This window comes from Pagrus major, chromosome 4, assembly GCF_040436345.1.
Source record: "Pagrus major chromosome 4, Pma_NU_1.0".
Lineage (NCBI taxonomy): Eukaryota > Metazoa > Chordata > Actinopteri > Spariformes > Sparidae > Pagrus > Pagrus major.
The window spans coordinates 32315465-32341560 of record NC_133218.1 but is presented as its reverse complement, the minus strand read 5'-3'; the positions used below and the strand labels follow the sequence as shown (position 1 = coordinate 32341560).

Sequence of the window (26096 nt, the reverse complement as noted above, 5' to 3'; positions counted from 1 at the left end):
TGGCCACTGTTTTGACACCTTTCAGGGTTTCTCCCTCTCTCTCTGGCAGCCGTGCTTTGATTGATGACAACAAAAGGAGTGGTGAAATCTGAGGGCTGGATGGAGAGATAACTGACTGGCTTAGAATGACTCAGTCTGTAGCAGAGAGTCAGTCCGCTGCAGCCTGGAGGTAGAGAGCGAGACAGGAGTGCGAGAGCGAGAGGGAGCGGGGAATGGAGAAGGTATCACGGGGTAAATGAGGCCTTGCGGTTTGGTAGTGCACATAGCTTCATCATCCTTGGCTCATGTTTGGGAGGCAAACATGACTGGGCTCATGTTGCTTTATTTGAGAAGAGAAACATCACAGAGAGTCAGAGTGATGTGACCAAACACACAGCGGGGCCTCGCCAACGGCATTCTATCTAATCAATCAACTGTGGGAGGACAGAAAAAACGTGCACAAGCAACATGCACTCACGCAAGAGCACACACCCACAATAGGCACCCACAAAAACTACAGTACGTGCGCACACACTCCCGTACACACAGCCAATCTCATATCTTCTGGCAGATACTCATACACCCACGCACACACATGCATCAATCACTAGCTCTTTTTTTCCCTCGCAAATAAAAACACCCCGTCACACACACGCAAACAGATACATATACAGCACACGCCGAATCAGTCTGACTGCCAGGCAGGCTCATGCCACTTTGATCCTGATGGGAAACAGTGATTACTCTGATGGCAACTCGCACATCTAACCTCAGGGTTTTAAAGTTATATTTATAGGCCGACAATAACCCTTAGAAATGTGTACCGCAGCTCTGACTGCATCTCTGACATCATCCAGGCAAATTCCCCTCTCGTGTGACCTTGGCTTTTATGCGGTGAATCTACACGGATGCAAAGAACGCGCAACGTGATCAGGTCAGTCACGGCAGGGGAAAATAACCCTCCTCGCCCTCCCCGCCCCCTTTGTAGCCATCATTTATGCTTCATGTTTTTTTGTCACAAGGTGATGGCTGCCAATGATGTCAGAATGGCGGCGGGTGCAGTGTGGACACTGGCGTCGGGGGCTTTGGCGTGCTCTCCCTCTTTAAATAGCCCCAGATCTAATCTGCAGACAGCAGCAGAGTTCTGACAGATCCTGCCTCGGTGCCTCCTCCCACTAGGTGACACATTCTTTATTTATTTTTCCTCTCCTCCGCTCTGGTATTCACTCCATGGAGCACTGGACCCTCAAGCTATTGTCAGTTCCGTTCTCCTTCCATGTCTGAAAAACCAAATGGATTTACAGGGTTTACTGTCAACCCCTCCCTTTACTGGGCTTATGAATGTGGCACAGTCTTCTATTTCCACTCTTTTATTTCTGCACTATCCAATCCTTAATGATGACCTGGTCATGCTTATTATGGGGGAGCTGCTGGCTGCACTCTGTCTTGGCATGACTTAAGCATGTGACATCATAATATGTCTTGACCTGTGCACGGTCCTGGCTCAAAATAGTTCAGGTTTATGAGGTGGTCATGGCATGTTATGACAGATTTAAAAGACTGACAGCAGATCTGAGTTTGAACCTTTAACCCTCATTAGTTTTGAGTAAGCCTGAGAAGAACAAACTGTTGTTGGAGACACGATTAAGAATCACCCCCGATAAACCTGTAGCCTGTAGTAATTACGACTCTTGTCTATTGTCCGTAAAATTGGTTTCATAAGCGATTTCTACAATACGTGTCATATCGTGCTCATATTACATGTATATGAGCTGACTTTCATGGCAGGAAGAGGAGGAGAGGAGGGTGGCGGCGTGACAGCTCTCCAGACAGTATTTAAAATATCCCGTGGTTCCACACTTACAGAAATTTAAACGAGACATCGGGACATATTTTGTTTGAGATGTCAGGACAATTAATTCACGGCTGAAAAAAATGGGTATTTTTAACAAGACACCGGAATTAATTCCAGCTGCGTTTGTGGCGACAGAACCAGATAGGCCACAACATGATCTGTTCTTATCTCTAACAAATAAGGATTTTGTGGCTAACCCTAACTAGACCAAGAGCACAGCGAAAACTTAACATCAAGAAACATGAAGTTGTAACATAAAGAAAGGAAAAGTTTCCATATGTGAGTGTTTAGCAGAAACCTCAATTGCCAACACTTACTCAGGCGTCCACTTACAAAAGGTCAGAGTGGATGAATGAGTCAACAAAACGTTGCACTTGAGTGCTGTTTGTTCCCCATTTCCCAACCACGGTCAACATCTTTTTTTTTTTTTTAACTATGATAGTAATTTTAACCCAAACACTGCCACATCATAAAATGGATAAAAGTTTCAGAAGGTAAAGTACTCTTGTTGACAGGAGTGTTAGATCAGAAAAGATATTTCTATATGTACCTTTCTGAAGGGTGGCAATTTTGTTGTCCTATTCGGAGGAAATGGGTGTTTGACACCAATCTAGAGCCTCTGATCTCTCAGTTACCAAATACTAAAAACTGCAGCGAACATGGTTGTTACCTGCTGCCTTCTGGACACTTAAGTGAATCTGCAAGCTTGTCGAACGTAGCTCTACCCCTGGCTAACAATAGGAAATATTACCTATACAGAACAGCTCCTATGTGGAGATAATGCATGCTTATGAAACCTTCTCATCCCTTTAATTAAGGTAAGCGGTTATCATACCAGAGCAATGAGTTATTTGCCTCACATATTAAAACTTACGAACTGTGTAAAGACATTGTTCATCATCTTTAATAATAACGCTCCGGAGATGCGTCGAATCACCAGTGGCTCTATCGCACTGACCCCAAGTCTTTCAATGAAAACATAGGTTCTGTCTATATGATGATAAACGAGTGCAACTGAAAGAAATACGTTAATTAGCGGCGAGAGGATGAAAATATTAAGTCTGATAATATTTAATTCACAAAGATGACAGAGAGTCTTTCAAAGGATTTACTCAAGCGGTCAGCACCAGAGCTGTATGTATGTAGAATCCATTGTGGGAGTGCCTTACAATGCAGTTCCTTTATTATGTATTATGCTCCGAAAACAAATGAAAGCCCCAACCGGCTCAACCCGCCTCAGGAGCACTCAGCAGCAGATCATGATAAACCTCACCCCAGGCTTCATCCCTTCTGAGACCTGCGAGTATCATCGCAAATGTTGTTTTCAAGTCCTTCTCAAATCTTTGACTGCAGTTTTCTCAGCATGTACGAGTTTTCGCTTCAATTAATAATTTCCCCCGACAAGTTTCACCTCACGACTTAAGCGTACGAGGCAGAAGTAACCACTGCGCCAACAGAAGACTTCAAAGCCACGGGATAATCCTAAGGCAGCAGTCTCATCATATGTTGGCTCGCATAACCACCTCAATGTAAATGCCGCGTGTACCACCCCTCTCCACGCCGCGCAGGCGAGCCTGGAAATTAGCTAATATGTAATGCCGCACCATATCTGTGCACCGCATTCTGTATTCTAGTGGAGGCAGCAGCTGTGTGGACTTAGCTGAGATGAAAAAGAGAAGAGAAAAAAGAAAAGAAAAAGAAAATATCGTTTCACTTTATGCAATTGTGTGATGACATGGTGAAAATCCATTGCTATGAGATATTCTCGCGACCCTCCTCACTCCATGCACAATTAATTTGATACAAGCAAGAAGCGTAAATCCTCGATGATTATGCTGTGTTTCAGGACAACGGCAATGAATATTTTCATCTTCTCAGGACTCAAGAACAGCGGGAGACAGGGAAATTAGTTTTGTTGTATTATGTAGATGCCGGCGCTTTCTGCAGCATCGACAGGATTCGGCGGTTGAGGTGTGTGTATGGATGTGTGTTTGGGGAAGGAGGAGGGGGTCAAGGTTATTAAAGTAAACAAACACACGACTAAATATGATTTTATGTTTTTTTTTTTTTTTTTTTGGGCTCAAAATTATTACATTTTAACGACGGCAGGTGTTCCGTCTGTGGATCGTTGTCTCGCTGTGTCTCTCGAGCAGTGATCCTGCGAGGCGAGACTCTTTGGTAATGATCAAAATGTAAATGTAATCGTACCAAACCCCTCCCCTCCCCCCTTCCTCTCTCTCCCCCGGAACACAAGCACAATTAAAAGCGCGGTCGTTCGAGCTGGAAAGTGGCCAGCTGTTCTGGGTTAATAGATGGGCTTGGCCAGACGTCTGCGAGGTGACCGCTAGCTGGCAAGCCTGCTGGATAAGGTTGCAGATTGTAAGTGGACATGTACTCTGCTTCCCTCTGTGTGCAGTTGTCACTGGAGATGATGAAGCACCCCGTATCTCCCTCCTTTCCTGTCTCTGGCTCCCTCGTCTCGCCCTTATTCTAACCTTTCCTAACCCTTCTTTCTCTCTCCAAGGCCGGAGAGCAAATGTAGCGCTGACACGTGGGTACCGTCTCCCCGGCCCCCATGACTTTAGACTCCAGAGTGGAGTGTCTCTATTGACTCAGGGGAGTTCAAGGACTTAGAGAGCGTAATAAAAAGAAAGACAGAGACGTGGAGAAAGAGACAGCAGGAGCACACAGTCTGCGCCCTTTGATAACCCGTGCCCCAAAAACAACAAATACTGTCAACTGTGCTTACTTGGCACCGACCTACTGTACTTCAACATACACGTGCCCCTCAAACCTGCAGCTAAATCAGCTCAGGCACAGGCGAGATCCGCTTTGACCTGGAATGACATGAAATAGCATGCTAAAATATGTACATTGCTCTAAATATTCACCCAGTGTGTCCCGGTTACAGCTATTTCTTATTTCAGTGCTGCTCTGCTTAGTGGTTTCATTTGGCATCTGCTCCCATTTCCAGAGCACAAAAAAAAAAGAAAAGAAAACGGAGATGGAGACGGAGCAAGATGGGGGGGTTGGTGTGCTCGGCCAGCCACAAATATTACTCCAGCTTTTTCCTGTAATCTTTGGAGTAGAGCCGTGCTATCGATGTTTAACAGGAACGTTGGTCAGAAACGAGCAGTAAAAGTCTCTCGGACATGCTCCCTCATAAGTAGCCGGGAAAAGCCTCCCATGCAAGCACTTAGAGGGGCATGAATTATCCATGTGTCGCCGTGCGTTATTAAGAGTCAACCATCGGAACATGCTGTACTCGATCGACAGTTTAAGATCAACCATATCACAAGTAAAGTTTATAATGTTGTAAAAAAGTTTGTCTACATCAGCAGTGTTGGAGCAGCCTGTACTCTGATCGATTGAGATACAAGAAATGCTGTTTTTCTTTTTTTTTCAATCTGCAACTCAAACTCCTCAATTATGCATGTGAATATACTGTACCTACTCAATAATTTATTCAGTCAAACAAATGACTGATTGGGCACAAAACCATCCATTCTCTAATGCAAAATGGAGGGAAATCAGAGTACGTGAGCGAGGCGATAAATAATAGGTAATGTTTGCAGGGTCTCGGGTAGATCCCATCAAAAACGCGTATGAAATATTCATTTAATGGGTCACACTTTGTTTGGATAGTCCAGTGGTGAAAAACCGGCATCCCATTAAGTGACTTTAATGTGTCAATAAAATGCTGTGGGTGTTTCAAATGTTGCCCATAATTGTGAGAGAAAGTGGTCAATATATCTCTGGGTCACAGTTAAACTCGTGGCGAGGGTGACTTCAGGAGCGCAGCGTCCGGAGAGCCTGGAAGCTGTAATGCAGCAGAAATGGAGGAGGAATACAGGAGCTGAGTCTCTTGCAGCTTCTCTCTTTGGCTTGGCACTGGCCTGATTAGTATTCTATCCGCAGCGTAGGACACTGGTCTAAATTTAACCAATAAAAAATAAGGAACTGGACTCACCCCCTCCGAGTCTGAGAGAACAGAGCCGAGCAGACCTGAACTGCTCCCTGCACCTGCTGGGGGACCAATGTTTGTGTTTTTTGTTTTTTTTGTTTTTTGGCCTCTGGCTACATTTCTGGCACTTGAGCAACAGTCCTGCGTGTGGGCTTGATTGGGTGCTTCTAATGACATGCCTCAGTGCTGCTGGCAGGGTGCTTTGGGCCCGCGCTCACACCAGCACAGCCCTGCTACTGTACTGCTGGGATCCAGCTCAGAGATGGCACATCAATAATACTCAGTCTCTCAAGTTGCATGGCATTAGGAGGCACTTTAATCAGTAGTGTGAATAAACAGGGCAACAAACATGCATCTCAAGAGCTCTCATATGCAGAGCTGGCATTAGGACGACTGCATCTGTAGCTGTACGATTAACATTTGGTCAGTAATGAAGGAATAAATGAGGAGGAAACACAAGAAAAAGAGACTCGTGTCTGCTTTGTAATAAGTCAGGCAGCAGTATAGCTTTTAGTTCCTCATCTCTTTGTTGACATTCTGAACATGTCACTAAGTGTCCCCAGACAGTGAAGGCAGATGCTCCTGCATTATCTGCAGTCCACCCAATTCATTAGCCGACAGATACCCAGCGCTGATCTCGAAAAACTCACCGTTCTGCTCCGAGGTAATGAAAGTGGCGATAAATGGACAGCTTTGTGGGGAGCGAGAGAAAGTGAAAAAAAAAGGAAGAGCGAGCATCTATCAATTAAATGACAGGGGCAGAGTGTGTGCGGTGAATTAAGAGAATCCGATGGCCTATTTTTCCTCCCTCATTGGAAATCATCAACACTAAATACAGCAATAGCAGATAAAGGAAGGAAATCCAATAAAGTATAAAATAGATGAAAAATACAGCCAGTGGCTGTCACTAAAGTTTACAGCGGGGTTGGTCGTCGGAAAAATTCTCCTCCGCTTCAAAATGGAGTCTGGCTGTTCGGGGTTGCGAAGGCTTGCAGTTGTGCACCTTTCATCAAATAAATGATATTTTCTAAATTGAGCTGTTATGCCAGATTGTTTCTTTCTTTATCGTCCTCGACGTCGTGAGCGCACAGCACCTCCCACAAAGTCCAACATATTCTCCAGCTGTTCGGAGGCATGAAGCACTTCTGACAGTTCTTTTGACAATGTGGTGTGAAAGAAGGGTAAGGAGTGGGTGGGTGGGCTGAGTGACGATGTTGTTAGCGGTGCCAGCGCTTCATTTTTACTTCCTTCCTTGATGCTTTGCTTTCGCCTTTAATGGCTCAATGCCCCTCGCAGAGATGACACCCGAGGCAACCTTCAGTTGTTTGTTTTCTCTTTCTTTCCTTTCTTTTTTTTTTTTTTTTTTTGAAGAAAAGATTTTGGAATTATCTGCCCCTTTTTTTACGTGTCAGTCCAAGATAAAGGATGTGCATATTGAGGACGTACACGAGTAGAAAATAAAATCCAATTTGTGAATCTTCATGGATCAGAGGTTTTAGTGTCCAGAGCATTTGAAGCCAGTCATTCTAAGATAATATGGCTGTATGCAGATTTACCTCTGCACAGCTCATTACAATGCAAAACTGTTGGCATTGCAGTGCTCGGACATTATTTATTTCATTGCTTGTTTGTTCAAGGATGTCAGGCTTGGTTGCACCAGATCTTGGCGTGCAAAACCCCCCTGATAGGATTGTGTTTTGATACACTGGATGTTAACCAAAGTTCAGGGCAACAAAGTTTGATATTCCTGAAGGATATTCAGGATCAGAAATCAATAGTGCATCTTCTGCCTCCACTAGCTTCAGTGATACAAACAAACATATTTATGAAGTGAAAGCAGCATTAATTGATCTTTGTTTCCCCATAAAAGCATTTTAATTTCATTACTTTGACTTCAACCACGCGAGGCAGGTCAGATTACTCTGCCTCCATCGTTTTTTCAGGCACAAAAACAAAAGCTATTAAGCCAATAAAACTTCAATTAAAACTTTTGTCAAAGCACGTCGTAATGAGAAGCTCTGCATAATAATCCATTAAAACAACCTGTATTCAAAAAATGAAACTAGTTATGGCTTATGGCTGGTTGCTACTCCTCTCTTCCTGAGCTTACTCTCATACATATGTATAGTGCTGAGGCAGGCAGGCAGGAGTGGGCTGAGAACAGCATGAGGCTGTGTTTTGCACTGTGTATATCTAATTGCCTGACCACCAACAGTTACAGCCAGATTCAAATCCGACACTAAATGTTTCCCGAGCTGTTTTCCACTTCCCGGCCTTAAAGCCGACCTCCCCGGAGTCCTGTGGAGGCGGGGAAAAACGGACCGTCTACCTGCGGTGAGCAGAGGCCACAGTCAACCTTTATCAATCTGTCAATCAGGCAGGGACTGTCACATTGAATTTTGGAGCATCATCACCCCTGCTAGCTCGTCCTGCAGAATTTGGCTCCTGAGCCGTTTCCCCACTGCCAATGTTATGTCCATGCAATTAGACCGAGGGAGAGGTAATGGTGTCACCCTCCTCCAGGTGTCCGGATGGGCAGCATCTGGACGAGCGGAGGAGATGGGAGTTGGACTGGGTGCAAAATTCCCAGAGGTGCCCCGGTCCAGCAGTGCCACTGAGCGCTTCACACGAACACGTCAAAGCAACAGATTTTTTTTTTTTTTGCCTTTTTGCGCGGCATCGAGTAACAGAACTAGAGAGCCTGAGCGTGAGATTTACTTTCACAGCTACGTTATGTGCAAAGGTCACACTGTCATCTGCTCGAGTTGAAGAAGACAAAGTTTTGAAACTCAAATCCTTTGCATGTCTCTCACTCTTTAATTTCATTCCTCTAGAGAGACACGACTCCGCTGATGAGAACGCTATTTTTTTGAGGACTTCAGTGACAAAAAAAGTAGCACTAAATGTCAAAAAATGGTTTATCTTTAGTCATTAAGTTTCTATTCAATACTTTGTGTGAAGTTCTAAAACAATCAGTAGGAACAGCCTGGACTAAAAGGAAATGAAGCTCTGCGAGGATGAGATCCCTTTTTTTTTCAGAAGAATCAAAGTGGGGCATCATAATGGCAACTTAGCTGTGGATACAAAGCACTGTGGGACTTGCTCCCAAGCATAAAGAAGAGGCTACATTGATCTGTGTAAAGTGGTATGATAAGTAGGGAAATTAGGTTTTCATTTGCATTGAAAATGTGGGGAAATATGGCTATCGCTCGCAGGCCTGCCAAGAGTTTTTAGTTAATTGAATTGGGAATTTTATTGTGTCTCACGATGCATAATTCTCCATGAAGAGTGAAGATGTGGCTCTCTCAGACGGCTGTGTGTCCGTGTTGTGTTGTCACGTTGAAAAGGGCCAGATCATATTTTTCACCACATAAGTATGAGGTTTATAGACTTTGGCTCAGAAGTTTAATAAACACTTTTGGTCACAAGTTTTCTCAGTGAACATAATTGAAAATGGAGGCCAGTTTAAAATGAGCAATTTAGATTTATTTGTTCTTAATGTTAACTTTATTTTTTTATTGTTTAAGGATCCTCTCAATCAATTTGAAATGTATTAGCAGGTTCTGGTCATTGTTTTGATTTTTGGTGGCGGAGCAACCTTTTGGTTGAAGACTCGGGCTTCTGATTTCTGTTACTTTTTGAAACAGTATGAATTAATAGCAACTTATTGAATTGTGTTTTATTTGTATTCAGGGAGTTTAAAGATCCAGTTGGTAAGAAAGAAAGTTGATTTTTGAGTCTTATTCCCATCTTGTCAAATACTGACGCTTTGGGAATGTAGGTCAGTTCGGCTGCCATACCAAAGTGTCAATATTTGACAAGTTGAGATTGATATTTAAAAAAACAACTTTCTTACAGATTGGACCTTTTTAACAAAACAAAACTGGAGAACTTTTGTTGTCTCCCCTTCTTACCTGAGTACAGTATACTTCAGCACTTCTGTAAAATGCCTTAATGTCACAGGTGGACTAAGGTTTTTTTTGTCCATCATTTTGTATGCTTATTTTCCACATAAAAACATTTACAACACCTCCAAAGGTGATCTTTTTTTGGGATACTAATTTACTTCTTTTACTTTACTTTTTTTTTTTGGCTTGCCTTCCATCACATAACAATCTTTTTGTCTTCCTAACCGATAGCACATCACATTATAATCCTTTAATTATGCTGCCCCACTTTACATTCTGTCTCGTATGAATTAAACATACAGCATCAAGTTAAGGAAGCTTGAGGCTCTTCAGTCGGGGTATTCTGACTTTAAAGATACTCATAGGTTTTTATATGTATGCAGTGCCCTTGATTTTTTTCCCCTCTCTTCATAATATAGACATAAGGATGTGCTGAAAACACAGATCCCTTTAAAGACTGTGTGCCACCTCAAATATAGCTACTCGCAGCCCATTTAATATCGCCTCCATTTAGGTCATAGCAGATGTCATTGACTAAATGTAGACCAAAGCTATTTTTGGTTGTTATAAATGACTCTGCAAAGCAATAGTGACGCAAGACAGATGGATCTGATGCTTCTTGGGGGCAAAAAGAAATCAAGAAACTCCAGCATCAGTTAAAAATAAAAAAAAGAACTGAAAAGACAAATAAAAGAGAAAATCTTTCGTGCTCCTTTGTGATCTCCTCGCAAATGTGCTTTGGCTAACAGCCGCTCTTGCTCAGCTCCCAGTGCAGATGCAGGAATGACAGGTGTTAAATAGCTAGACCCAATTTTTTATTGTCGTGCATCTGCGAGTGACACACAGCAATAGAATTATGGGATGAACTGCTGACCCTCTGGCTCGTGCACCCCGAGGAGGAACACACTTCCACCCCCACCCCCCCCCCCCACCCCCCCGGCCATGTGCACATGGCTCCAGCTCTAAAAAAGAAACTGTTGTCTGCAGGCCAAGAGATAAGCTTCCTCTCCTGTCTATCTCTCTTTTCTTCTTCTCTGTCTGCCCCCCCGCCCCTCCTCTTCTCCACATCATCTCTTGATTCTCGGTCTCTAAATATTTTCCCTGCACACACACAAACACACACATACACATACATACAGACACCTAAATAGACTGGACATTGGATGCCCTGCTGTTCTCTACCCTTGTCCTATTTGTTTTGTGCTGACAAAAGCCTCCCCACTCAAACCCAACAATGGATGACCTGCATGTCTTCACCCTCACCTGACTCCGAAAGTCCTGACTGTGGGCGAACCACTCCATCAAACTGCCCCTCTTTGCCAATGCGAACAGCTGATTCTAGGAGTTACAATTCCAGCTCTGACCTTGCTGGCCACTGTGGAGGTCACAGTCGCAGCTCCTGCTCCTTCCCGCCGTCTCATAATCCGTGTCAATGGCGCTAAAGCCAAACAAGGACAGGCTCTAAACACTGGGTCAATTAGTCACATAGTTTGCCTTTTAGCAAGTCACAGATGCAAACAGAATCGGTAATAAACCTCGAGCTGCAGACTGGGCACTATGATTTATGTGGTAGTGGCAGAAAAATGTAGCTCTGTCAGGGTCATTGCAGTCATGATTAACCTTAAGTCCTTGGTCACACAGAAATTCAGATTGGAGCACTCGCTGTATCGATCATCACACTGTTTTCTTTTAACCTTTAAAATCAGAAATTAACTATTTTACATAAAGAAACTTTTAATATCAAACAAGGACGGCGGAATGGATTTTATAATAGGATGAAAAATGTGTTCATCCTCATTTGCCAGCACAGCAACAAAGTAAGTTACAGTAACTTATCCCACAAATCGGTCCATATCTTATCCCGTCCGAACAAAAAAAAAAAAAAGAAGCCATTCTTAGTATCTCTATCAAGCATCTCATTTCCAGAGAATAATCTCTGCTCACTCACTGGGAGCCACAAAACCGAGTGAGTCATAGTTGAATTGAGGACAGTGGAGCGGCTTTACTTGTCAGACTCTTCAGCTATTTCATACTTTCCTCACCACAGACAGCATGCAAATATGGATTTTCGCTGTGTTGAAGTGAATGTACTGTATGCATGTGCAACACTCGCGGCTGTACACGTGAGTCGGTGCAGACGAACACGAGCATGCCTCGCATAATGGAGTCACTCAAGAAATGACCGTGGTTAATGATAAGCTACTGCGTGTAACTCTAACTATATTGGATTTATTGTGTAGTGCATTTTTATGAAATGAAGGAAGCACTACTTACACTGAGTAAATCAGTCAAACTGTATTATTTTCAATCAATCTCAAAGTGCATGACCTCACAGAGTTGCAAGCTTCAATGGTCATGGTGAAGGTGATCAATAAAATCAATGGGATCTGTCACGGCAATGGCCTTTTCTAGTGATGGTTATCTTTGAATGAATCCAATAAATTCCGCAGTTGACTTGTGTAGATTTTAGATAACGTTACAAGCAGAGGTTAAATTATTGCTGTTAGGATCACCCTCACACATAGTGAACAGTTTTTTTTTTTTTGTAGGAGGGCCTAACAGACAAATTGCAGGGTAAACTGCTGAATTGCATTTAAGGCGGCAACTAACACTTCTATTGACTATTCATTTGCTCATCCAATACCCATCACAATATCCTACAGCTCTTCAGGTGTCTTTTTTTTGGTCCAGACAGTCCAAAACCCCTAAATATGCAGTTTACTACGATGCAACACAAGGACAAGCTCTCACAGACTTATATTAGTATATTTGCTTTAAAGATGACAAACAGCCAATTAAAGTTGTTATTATAATAGCTGCTGATCAATGTTCAGATGATCCATTCATTGATTGATCAACTAATCGTTGCAGCACTTATTGTAATGCATTATGACCTGAAATCATATCATAAGGATTTTGCTTGACTTGATTCAAATTAGAATCCCATAAATGTAGAGGATCTATGTCTCTCATTGCTTTAGTTAAACACCCGACTGTATGATAATTATGTGATATATCTCATTGCCTAACACTAGCTAAAGAGGCTGCAGGTTATCATCGGGCTGATTTCTGATCCATGCGCAGATCACTCTTTTTAAATCATGCAGCCTTCTGAGGTAAGACTTCATTTTACAGGTCCGATAATTTCAAGGTAAGTAGGTGGTAATTATGAAGTAAGATATTTGAAATTTCTTTGAAATGACAGCTAAATTGGCACAATAATTACCTAAACATTTAGTGAAATTAATCAAATAGTGGCCCGCTAAGGGGAGGTTAGACAGAAACTGGATGAATTGGCATGATCAGCAGAAGTTAAGCAGAAACCAGTTGGAAGTTCCCTGGAAATGTGTTAAATAAATTACCAGCTTTTTATTAACTGATGTAGGAAAATAGCAGAGTATTATTCTTGATATAATGCAAGGGTAATTTTCAGTAATCTTGAGGTCATCATTAGGGTAATTTGGGGGCAATATCAAGGAAATTTCATATATGTTGCTTGGTAATTACCACCTACTTACCATGACATTTATGGACCTGTAAAATGAAGTGTAATGACTTAAAACACAAGTCAGCATGTCCACGTTCATACATACAGTAACCTTTTCTACACTGAAATGAAATAGGATCATGAGGACTTCCGATGACAACACATCTAATACAGGGAACCTAAAAATATATATAAACATTCATTTTAGTGAAGATATCAGGAATCAGTAGCATTCAAATGATGAAATATTAATAATTTATATGGCCTGAGGACCAAATCACCATTTTCTCGAACACTATGGTTGAAACAGCACAAGGTTTGAAACAAAGAAGACCTTCCAGAAGGTTTTTAACCTTGAACATTTGCAAATGCATGTTCATCAGCAAAATTCATCAGTAAATTCATTTTTTCCAATCTGCCTTTTGCATAATCATAATTAGGATTTTTCTCTCTCTAATAAGAACCTTCAGCACATGGCCGGGCCGCAGCCCACATCAACCTGCAGTCCCATCCCTGGTTAATATCCCAGAGAATAACAGCAGACCAAAAAGCCTAATTATATTTTTCACCCTCGTAGACCTTGCTGTGTCGTCTACTTTGCATAAAAGTCAGAAATCTTGGGCTTCATCATCTCGGCCATAAAGTGCCAACTGCACAGGTGACTGCGCAGATGACAAAAAATATTAATCACCCAAACAGTTTGTTGACATCTTCTGTCCCCGTCTGCTCTTAGCTGTGTGCCTGAATAATTATCCTGTCCTCTCTGCTGTGCCTCTTTCATCTTGCCCTGCCCTGCGTTAGATGGTGCGCTGTCATGCTATTGACAATGACAGTGGTGGCAGCCATCCATGCCATGCCACTGGCAGAGCGTGTGCTGCCAGTGCGAGGCAGTGAGAGGAAGAGAGAGACAGAAACATGAAGAGCTGTTCCTGGAGACGCTCAGCAGGGTTACATTTTGTGGTTTTTACATCTCAGACTCTGAGATTGTAAAGGTGTTGCCTTTTACAGGGAATCATGGTGACTGCGGTGAGACATGAACAAACATTAAGACAAAAGGTCACTTATAAGCTGAGCAGAAAGCAGTCTTTTTTTCCGGAAACGCAACCGGTGTTGAATCCGCACTGGAGGTATAACTCACAGTCATGGCACGCTTATTCACCTGCAGCCTCAACACCTGCTCCACCAACACTCGCTGGCGCAAACCTCCCTCCATGTTGGATCCACGGCTTCCCCTTGGATATCATCCTGAAATCTAACACCACCCGTCCAATTTGCATGCCAACAACCAGCCGCCCCAGCCAAAATGACCGAAGAAAGCAAAGATTCTGAGGCAAAGAAAACCACAGAAATGTAGGAACCGAGGCTTTCATGAGTGAACAGGTGTGCCTCAGTGCAGCTCTGTGCGTCTCTGTTTTACTTGGCTCATTTTCTGTGCAAATGTTTACTTTTTGTGATTCGTGGTTCGCGCAGCTGTCTTTGTCAAGCCTTTAAAAGAAATCACTGTTTTCTTGAAGATTAATATCTCAGTCTCTGACACTTACTCTACCAGCCTCGTCCATTGTAAAAATGTTTACTTCCATACCAAGTGAAAACAAAAATAACTGATTGATTCAGTGAGATCGGTCCTGCTCAGGTGCACACTGCAGATGAACTGTGAGACCCTGGGACAGACCGGCTCATCACAGAGTGAAAAAAATAATGACATTTAAATGTTAAATGGATCTCTAGTTGGCATTAATTAGGTGGATTAGAAACAAATCCAAGTAAGAAAACTCAATGTTTTTGGTATTTCTAGAGTCTTACCTCTGTGTGAGGACTGTGTGATCTTGCAGTCAGATTAATTAATATGAATTATTTGCCAGAACTTATAGTTTTGCATATTTTTTGATGTATTTCTACAAGTGAGGATTGATTAGACAAATTAAAGGCAAATTAACAAATGTTATGAGCCCAGGCCAAATTAAGTCAAACTTAAACCTCAACTGACCAATTTACTTGCAATACTCTCACACAGTATATCTGAGACTGTCCCCTCTAAAGTCAAGTTCTGAAGCAGTGCTTACTTTACCCCACAAGCTATGCCAATTCAAATTTCAACAAACCCTTTTCTTACATAACACAAACAAAGACCTAAAACTAACTATTTTATTCATGAACTTCATGGGAGCACTACACAGGCTGAGAGTACAAAGCAGCTTAGTAGTGCTAGCTTCATTCTGGGCAAAGATGTTCCTGAAGAACAACAGTCAACATCCTGGCTAGCATTTGGAAACACAAACCTTTGGCTTTTGTGACCAGTAACTTGGAGGAAGAATAATGAACGTATCGTCGATACATCAGAAAGTCTAGTATGGGCGTTCTTATGTCAGTATTTGTGAAGATCTGATTTTCAGTTGTGCTGTGCAGACTTTAATCACTTTTCTTTTTTAGTAATTATTTTATATTTCTTAGCGCCTGTTGCAAATTGGTTCTGTTTGGCTGTGTGAAGAGCACAACAGCTGCTCTCATTTATGCAAAAAAAAACAACAAAAAAAACTTTGTAATTACCGTTCAGAATAGCAACCGCTATGGTTTTGTTAAATAATGTGAGGGGTTTTAGTTTTCCAGTGACTGCTCCACAGAATTTTACCAGTTTAACACGGTAGAATCAACATAATGATTTTGAAAAGCCAAATTCAGCTGCACAAAAACAAAGTGAGACATGAGAAAACCTAAGCATCTAAAGCGTAACAACGCTGCATTGTATCAGTTTTCCCAAAAGCTCCCAAAAATAGCAACATTGCTTTAGCAACAATGCAGCTGGGATCATTCAAAAAATATTGCACTGCAGAGAAGATTTTTAATTTGCGGCGACTCCAAGACAATCAATAAAACAAGTCTAAGTGAAGACAGGACAACCTAGCAGATGTTGTGCCAAAATTTATAGACCTTAAAAGATGAGTTTTTCCGTGGCGGTGTGTCCTTATGTTGTCCTCTGTTTCTCTCTCTCTCTCTCTGTGTGTGTGTGTGTGTGTGTGTGTGTGTCTGTGTGTCTGTGTTGTATTTTCAGGACACAAAGAAACTCCACTTGGGGAAATGTGCTTCGTAATGAATGACCACAGTCGATGCTAATGTATAACTCTGACAACTTCCTTATAGAATCATTGGCCATTTGTGTTTCCGAGATAACAAGAGCAGAACTCGGCACAGACGTACTTTATAACAAGGTGTACAGGAGGCGAAGCTTATTCATCATAATCCCGTGAAATGTTTTCTAAGATACATCAGCCGAACTGAAATGTTACAACGAGTTTTCCTCCCTCATAACTTTAACACAAAGAGCTTGAAATGAATGAGAAAGACGTTTAATGTGTCAAACTACAAGCGCCCGTTGATTCTACAAGTTGTCGGGCTAAATGTTGCTTTATATGAGTGCATTTCTCCCGTGATACTTTCCTTGTGCAGTGGCTCATTTGCTTTGATTATGACAAATTACTGACAAGTGAGCATTCTACAATAAATAACTTTATGGGAATAACAACCTCTCCGCAATAGAAAACACTACTGCTTTTTTACCCTTTCTGCTGCTTACATCAAATAGCAAGCCTAGAACGTCACTGCCCCTCCCAAAAAATAACTACCAGATATTCTTTTCAAACGTTCAAATGATCATAAACGTTGAATATTCATAGCACCAAGAAACCACCTGTAAGTTTTCTGTGAGCACCAAGCCCCCAGGAAGAGCGCCAGGTTTTGAAGCCAACTTTTGTGTAGCCAAACTGTGTAATTGCAACGTTACGTGACACACTGCGGCCCAAAAAAGACTCTTTCTTATAAGTTTACATTGTTAAAGAAGCAGCTGTAAAACGTTGAATATTTTTTTTTTTTTTTTGAGCATCACAACCCCCGCAAAATGACTCATTTCACTATCACAATTGATCCAATTGGTCCAGTAAAATTTGAAAAGTCTAGAAGAGCCGCAAGATTAAATAATTTAATCTCTATTCAACTTAGCTGGCTCAGTCGGGTAATTTTATACCCAGGAAGGCGAGCTTTTTTGGCTTCATGCACAACTGAGCGGCTTTCATAGGAATGAATGGGACTCCGCCTCCAAAGCTGTAATTAGGTTTTAATGTAACGTCCTTGGTGAGCGGCTGCGTGGCATTATATGTCAGGGTTAGATCTGCACAGGTAATCAAAATATGATCAAAATCACAATATGGTCAAGTACAAGATCCAAATGATAAGTTTGTCACAAAACAGCATTATAATGAGGTACAGTAGTGCTGAAGAGACATCCTGGCCTACTAAATCTTGTTCTCCAGATGTAAGAAACCACATTTGTTTGGTTCAGATCCCAATAAATGTCACATCATCATGACTTTAATAGGTTCTTTTTACAGTTAAAGTGAAAATTGTGATGCAAAGATGATCAATTCCAACAATTGTGAATCATATTGCAATGGTAACATCTGTCAAAATAATATGAATTTGTTTGCCTCGTTTTGCAGCCGTAGTTGGGGTGGACATGCTTTGTGCATCAACTTGACTTCCCTTAAAGAGATGTTATAAAACTCTAAAGTTTTTTAAGGCCAGAGGATCCAGATGCTCAGTTTTGTGCCATCTCAGTTCAGCTATTTCCTGCTGCTTAAAACTGAACAATCTCATTCGAAACTGGGTTGATTTATGATGCATCACAGACTACGGCTAAAAATAAAAAGGAAGGACAAAAAAGCCTCCTGATGATCCCTCAGTATAACACAGTTCCAAAGATTGTAGCTGGATTAAGCCGCTACACTGGTGAGTGGGTCGGCCCACGCCGCCCTGAGCGCTCTCAACGGCCACGGAAATGGAGGGAAAATATAGCATCTCTTTGAAATCAGATCTCATTATTAATTTGCAGATCCAGTTATGCCTTACTATCACCCGTACTCTTGCTGAAAAATTAGTATACGCACCTGGAAAAAAAGAGACAGCCTAATGGAGAGCGAGCTGTCCCTCTGCGTACAGTATGCTTTGACACAATAAAATGATGTAGCTATTCTTGGAGGCTGCTTGTGCACTTCGATGGATGCCATTTTTCACACCATTAACTACAGCCTACTGGTTTTATTCACAGCACACAGATAGGCCAAAACAATCCTAAACACGCCCACGAACGAGCACAATTGCAACAATTGATCTAAGCTGTTCCACCCAGTCTGTCGCAATTCCGTGCAGCAAGAGAAACCATTATCTCCATCCAGCCTTCATCTCTCTCTCTTTCGCTCCCTCTCGCTCTTTCACACATTCTCTGTCTTTCTTTGCTCTGTCTTTAACTCCCTCTTTCATCCTATTCAGCTCTATCCTTGCCTAGGGACAAGCAAAAAGGGTGTCGTGGCTGAATCACAAAGTAAAAATATGCATGGTGAAAAAATATCCCCCCTGCTTTATGTGGAACTAGCCCCACAGTAGGCGTGTTGGTTGATATAAATCAATGAGCAAAGACGAGCACAATTTTTGGAGTGTTTACCTCAGCAGAGGTATAACCTAAAGCCCTCATTACAGTCTATGCTGAGTGCAGGGTTACGCGGAGGGAGGCAGAGCTCAAAGGGCCAGCTAATCCAGTGGGTCTTACAGGCATGATGGGCTAGTCAATATGCTGGGCCTGCATCCTAAAGAAGCTCGAGCTCCACAGCAGAGCTAGGTAAAAGAGGCTCAGGGGAATGCTTTGCGTGGTGCAGTTTTATTCTCTCCACAGCTGTCAAGGTTAGATGCCGCTAAAGTCTTAACCCGTTGTTTACCGCTACTGCCTGCCTCCTTTGACTGTGCTCTCTCGTCTTCAGTACTGCTTAGTATTTAATAAGGGGATCTAAGAATTAAAGATTATTCTGATGCTGCACCAGTGCGAGCTAGTTTAGGTAAAAGCATCAGCTAAATAAATGCACAAGATGAGACTTTGTACTGGCAAGCACTCCGGCCGGGTCAGAATCTATTCCAAATCAGTTCGACCATGAGACAATTTGACATTTTACTTCAAATCCTGGAGCGGTGTTTCATCAGTCCTGAGAATAATTGAGCCTCCGATTCATTCCAAGAACGGACAAATTTATGTGGAGCTCAGCTCAAGGCAGCAACACAGGTGTGGAGATGGCGGGGTGTTTTGTGTTCAGCGAAGAATAGATAAGGCTTGAGGTACCGTGTTCTTGTTGTTTTCCTGTGCAAAGAGAACTCCGCTGGAGGCACGTCACCAAAGTTTAATTTAGGAATTTAATTTCCACACACAAAAGAGGTCAGGCAAGGAGGAACAAATTGACAGACACAGCAGGCGGGTGGCTTGTCATTTCTTCCAAATGACTTTTAATGAGAAGAAACCCTTTGGCCCAGGTATGTCAGGTTGAAGGGTACTTTCCTCCGTGAGTGGTTCAGCGCGCTGCTCTGCCCGTTCAGCGTCGCTGGCCCTGCGAAGACAGCTGGTCGGGCCTGTTCGCAGGTCGGATGCTGGACCTCAATCTGAAGCAAATGGATTCTCTGGTGGAGAACAGGCTGGGCCATCCTCAATGGAAATCACTGCGCTGTGGTCAACTGGGCAGTAAACCCACAACACTTGCAGCCAATTCAGAATGGTTGCTTTGTGGGAAACGATCCACCAGGACGCAGCTTTGTGACTGATTGTAATTTCTGATTGTAGGCAGTCATTTGGACAAACAGAAAGAACCACAATCTCCTGCCAGGATGATGTGATATCCAGCGATATCAAGTCATCATTAATGGTTGGATTAAACTGGGTTTTTATTTACAGTGTAATTACTTCAGCATGCTGGCACATGCCCGGTAGAAGCACTGGTGAAATGTCCTCGTTTGGCCCATATTCTGCGTAATAAAGATAGATCTACTTAATTCAGGCTAAAGACTGAACACAGATAAAAAAAAAACTGAGGGTGAATCTTGAATTTGTAAATGCTTTCTATAATTGCGTACTATAATAATTTCAAAATATTCTATTCTACTGCATTACATGCCTCAGCGGTGACTCATTTCTCCCACAGGAATCCTCAAATTTCCCTAATATCTTTGCCATGCCCTTAAACGTTCCCTTAAATATTCCCTAGTAATAGGATCAACTATTTCATGGAATGAGAGCGAGAGTCTACCACCAGCCTTTTTATTGTTCTACTCCCTGATTGCTGGCGTCCCCCCTCATGGTTAAATGTTGAAGGATCCTTGCGAGGCAGTTTTCTGCTCCCTGCCCTGCTCAGCAGCGGCAGCAGCGTGGGGGAAACACAGAGTGGAGGATAGGATACGGCCCCTGCAGAAAAAAATGGCCCTTTGATTTCGGTTTTGGTCTCCCTTGGCTTGCCTCTGGGTTTGGAACAGATTTGGTTCAGTGCTGAGCGTGGCAGCTTCAGCAGAGAGAGGGACCGTGCCCCCCCCCTCGTTGTTGATGTGTCATAACTGGTTTCAGTCTCGGTAAGGAGACGCCGCTGGCTGGCGCGCCGGCTAGCTGATGTGGGGGGCCAGCTGTTTGGATACCTCACCCTCCACACTAAGCTTTCACAATGCACGCCTCAGACATGAAAGAGCACCACACGGTAGCCCTTTTTTGATCAAACTGTGTGGCAGTTTTTCTTTAACAGACTCCATTTTAGCACAAATGCCTTGATTTGACAGCCAGGCCAATGGGATCACACATCTGGTATTAAGTGATGAATAGAAATTGAATAGACCACCCCATTTGTGCCACTGTGTCAGCCGCGGTGCCCACGGATGACTGTAACCTTAAATGAGATGTGCTTGTGCATATTTAGTGGTGGGCCAAGCTCCCCGAGCACAAAGTTGAGTGTTCGTTCTCGAAGCGAGCAAAACCTGAAAGGCTGATAGTCCTGCTGACGCTACTCGCAGGTAGATCAAAAACATCCATGACACACTTAGAAAAAAAACATTATATAGTCCAAAAACTGTATAGTGGCCAGCCTCATTACTAAAACTGTTACTCAGGACTTCATTGTTAAAAAGCTGACATTCGGAGGATGCAGTTTTCACCTGACACTGGTGTTTTCCTGCTGCCTCCCTCCTCCTGTCTCCAGGCTTGTAGCTGAGCAGAAGCCAGACTCTAGCTGTACGATGAGCACGGCTGACTGATGGAGGGCCGGTGTCCTGGACATGCTGTACTCTGCTCTGATAATTGCTCTTTGTCCAGCTTTTACTCACCATTCTCGTTTGGAGCTTTAATTCTACCGGTCCTGATTGCCTCCCTGTGTTCATTTGTCTTGAGCCCAGCACAGACATGCAGCATCGTCTGCTCATGGTACGAGTCTGCATAATAACTACATCCACATAATAACAGTCCATCATTCCTCTTTGGTTCCATATAAAGATGTGTAGCTCACTGCCAACCCTCTCTCCCCCCCCCCCCCCCCCCCCCTCCGGTACGTACCACTGCTTCCTCTCCCCAGTCTCAATTCCTTTTCTTTCGATTTACCAGTCTCTCTAATAACATGAGAGCTCTCCTACATTAGCGTTTCCTTATTCACTCTTTTTCTCAGTGAAATTCAGTTTCAGCAAAGGCAGCAGCTCGGCGTCAGAAATTTCAGAGGTTACTTCGCAGTCTGTTTGGTGCCATTTTTCCCCATTGTTTATCCCCAGACTTCCAAGTCCAAGGTTGACATGATACATAAATGAATTATTGCCACTCCTGCCAGTATTATTATTACAAATGGTGCAGTTTATCAGTATGTTACCTTCCAGTGTCCTTCCTTCAGATCCTTCTCATTTTACCTGTAATGGGATTCACAAGTAAGACAGGCTGTATTCGACTGTAATAGGCTTTTTAGGGAGCAATCTTGAAAAACTGTTTGTGCTCTTGTATTACATTTATCTTTGACATGTAAAGGAGATTTACTGCCAGAGACTCCACTGTAGCATGGACAAGAAACTGATGCTCTACATATTTAAATTAAAATGATCTCACTGATAAAACAGCTTGACGTACAGTAATGATGTATAGATTTGTTCAGTACATGCATAGTTTAACAGACAGCCAACAGTTGAATATGTTTTATCTGCTAGCCTGGGAGTTGGTAACCACATGGCATGGGTTGCTAAATGTCTGTTGATTCTAATCCACAGCAGACCAGCTGATTTTAGAGATGAGCAAACTTTCCGCCAAAGACTACAAACTACTAGTCTGTGGCTATAAAACTGGTCGTTCTGAGAGCTGTAATGTTAAAACACAAACCAACATTAACGTAGTCAGGGACCAGAGTGCTCGGATGGATGAATGAAAAAAGCCCAGGCCTCAGATACGCACATGGAAATTTCATTGGTATTGCATTTTAATTTGACATTCATTATTGCTCATTTATCAGGTTCCCTCAAAATGTTTGCTGAGTGTTTAGTTAAATTTCAGTAAAAATAAGCCCGCAGAATATGAGATCATTAAAGGCAAGGTTTTTCCTTCAAGTTTTAATATTGAACATTTCTGAATGCCGTGCACTTACCCCACAGGAAACAATTTACATGACAGTGATCAAAGTTTAATGGTACCTTCACTGCAGGGTTCAATTAGACTGCACTTAGCGTAGTGATCCCAACTCTCTGGTAAAAATGATGAACCTATATTTTTTGCCAGTATTTAAGATGCGAGGCTGGCACTTGTTCTCCGAGGCAGGGATGATGAGGATGATGAATTCTGGCGGACAAGAAAGTAAGACCCATGGATGACCCCTTTTTAAGACTTCGGTGGATGAAACCAAACCACTTTAGGTTAGAATGAGTGCAGATGAAGATCTTTCAAAAAAGGATAATTCTGGTTAATGTTCAACCTTTTGTTGAATTAGTTTATACCATCATGTTGACTGTGTTCTAGATTTAATCACTTTGGTTATTGAAGAAACGTATGCAGTGGTACCTGCAAAGGGCCTTGTTAAATGTTTCCTTGAGGCTTGAAATATTTATTCAGTTGAATGCTGGTAAAAAATTGTAATTCGCATTTAAAACTTGGTAATAAAAGTATTATGCCCTGCACTCTCATTAACCAAATTACAATGGTAGTTAACTTCTGGGTAGGGAGCCCCTGCATCAAGCATTAGCTTACAGACAACTGAACTGCAAATTTTAATGGTGTTATTTCCAAGTGTAACATTGTATTCATCTAAAATGCATGTTTAATGCTTTCACATCTCATTATTATACACACTTTCACTAGGTTGGAGACGTAATTTACCTGTTTAAGCAAACAGGTAAAGCATAAAGCATTTCAAAAATGCTAACAGAATGACACCAGAGATAAACAAGTTTGCCAATCTCAAGTAACTCCACATTGCAAATCGACTGCCAGTTTTCCACCCGGAAGTGCCCGTTGTTGTTAGAGAGATTTACTCTATAGCTGAAAAAGTCTGCAGAACCATATTTTTTTAATGGTTGATGCATAAGGCTGTGACGGTAGCTAACAGCTAAAACATGACTGGAAAACCTCCCAAAACTTCATGTTTTAATTCATGTAGAGGTTTGAACTAAATGTTCTAAATGATATATTTAAGATAAGGAATGAGGCAATGGACAGATGGCAGGTTCTATTGCAGTGTGACTAATAAAGGGGTTGAAATTAAGCGTTTTAATCACTCTCTGGATTCAGATTTGGTTTAACTGGCATCATGACACTGTACGTGTGTGATCTTGAGCTATGAAAACAGCACTGTGAAGTAAGTATAGTAACAGCCCGGTAACTTCTTTAATTTCTGGGCAGCTACGTGCGTGCTTTCGAGTGTCAGCTTGAACTCCTCGGAGCACTGCAGTATCTCCAGTTCCCCAAAGACCTTGTGGGTGATAATCAGTCATTACTGCTCCTTCACCGAGTTATTTATTTCACTCCATTCACACGGTAATTCATCATTTATTTATGTGACAGCTGTTATCTATTATGTTGTTCCTTTCATGTGGCCAAGAATGAGAGATTTTATGGAACATTAGGCTTCCATGCATCTGATGGCGCTACACTGATTCTGTTTCTTCACGATACAGTCTGCGATCTCGCAGGTCAGTTAATTGCAGGATATTGATACCAGCATTATGACCCGCCACTGCAGCTAATATGATTCCTTAGCCATTTCAATATGTGGGATTGTGCTCTCCCAATAAAAAATGACATTTGAGCCACTGTGCAGAGCCCTCTCTAATGGGGTCTGGGATAAGAATGGTAATATGCGCCGGAGCTGGCAGAGGCACAGGCCGTGTTTTTGTTTATAAATAGCTCCAGCCAGCATTATTCCACTTGCAGTTGTCCCATAATCATCAATCACTCCCGCGCACAGGGCCGGCTTCTCCTGCTCACCAGAGAGAAGGTGCGTCGTGGAGCTGTGCCCTTGCACCTCCAACTGTGCAAGTACATAAAGTAGAGCTCGGTGAGTGGGACAGGGATGGGAGTGAGGGAGAAGTGGGGAGGGGTGAGGTTCGTGTCGGGTGATGGAGTGAGTTATGGCGGCTTCATCACGGCTGCTCGAAACCCTCCTCCTTCAGGTCATTACATGCGCTAACATCCACCATTTCGCTTCTTCAACACATTTAGAAACACAAACACACACACAAGTACAAAACTCCCCCCGCATCCCTGATCAGAAGCAGGTGGGAGGGTTAATCATGTGACGCGTGTGGAGGACGTGGGACAGGTCGGACACAACTGTTTGCTCAGGTTTCATTTGTCTCTGTCTCTCTATCTGCCTTCATCTCTCTTCAGAGGAGCTTTGCGAGAAGAGCTCACAGCTTTGAGGACGCTGCAGGGGGAAGATCCCAAAGAGATGACGAGGGCCATTTTGTACTCACACACACATGAACAGATGTACTCCGATTGTCAGCAGTCACACACTCTTTTTTTTTTACTCCGCACACTTGTAGACGCATGTAAGAACACATGCACACAAGCACAGGTATCTCTTTGTTGATCCTTGTTCAAACTGTGTACTGCAGGCACACACACACACACACACACAGACACACACACAGACAAATCTCCCAGTGTTACCATGGCAGTTGCAAAAAATACAGTAGGAATCCAGCTGATCCTTAACAAAATGGTTATATAACTATTGCGGCGTTAAGTCTTGTATCTTATCTAAGCCTGCCTCTGTGTTTCCTTTCAGCCTGGCTTTGCTGCTTTTCAACAGCTCTTCACATCTACTGTACCTCCCACAAGACACCACTGAACACATGAAGGACGTTTGTAATTGGCGATAAGCAACTGTTTGATTGGAAAAAAAGGAAGACAGTCACGCTGCGGTTGTAATCAACAATATCCTCCTGCTCCAAAAACATAAAAAAAAAAAAAAAAGTGAGATCTCATCACTTTTAAATCTTAATCAAAATCTCCATGCTGCGAAAGGAATTTCACACTTAATTAAATGCACCCTACTTGAGAAGCACACCCACCTGGCACCCACATTCTCCCCCCTGCCGCCGTGTCTTTCTCCCCCTGGCCCCACCCCAAAAAGCCTGATATGTGTAAGCTGACTTTGAGCCTCACCTCCCGGAGTTCCTTGGCCACATCCTTGAGCTCTATGAGGATACCTTCCAGCTGGCTGATCACCATCTTCATGTGGCTGCGGATGCGTTCTCTCGGGCTGGGGGTCTCAGAGGTGTCCCGGGCCGGAGCTCTGCTGAGGGACATCCTTTACAGGGCGACGTGGGGCCAGTGGCCAACAGGCTGAGGGCGTGGGGGAGCCGAGTCGGGGTCCATGTCTTTGGCTACAAGGAGCCTCAGTGCTACTGATCCGAACAGGGGCCCCGGCCACGCAGGGAGACCTCAACATCTTAAAAGCACCTGGGCAGCCAAAACACCTTGCCTCGCCCGCACACTCGGCACAGGGTCACACTCTGACATCCATGCCCTCTGGTAGACGCTTCCGAAAACGACGAGAAAATGAGCATGGGAAAAGTCAAACGCTGTAAATC

General features: G+C 42.9%; 1 protein-coding gene across 1 annotated transcript in view; it reads right to left on the bottom strand.

The window, feature by feature from the left end:
• insyn1 (inhibitory synaptic factor 1) overlaps positions 1–25812 on the bottom strand; it is a 48157-nt gene extending 22345 nt beyond the window's left edge. The window contains exon 1 of the mRNA XM_073463789.1: positions 25669–25812. Within this exon, the coding sequence (XP_073319890.1) occupies positions 25669–25812 (144 nt within the window). The remainder of the gene's footprint in view (positions 1–25668) is intronic.
• Between the last annotated feature and the right edge of the window lie 284 nt (positions 25813–26096).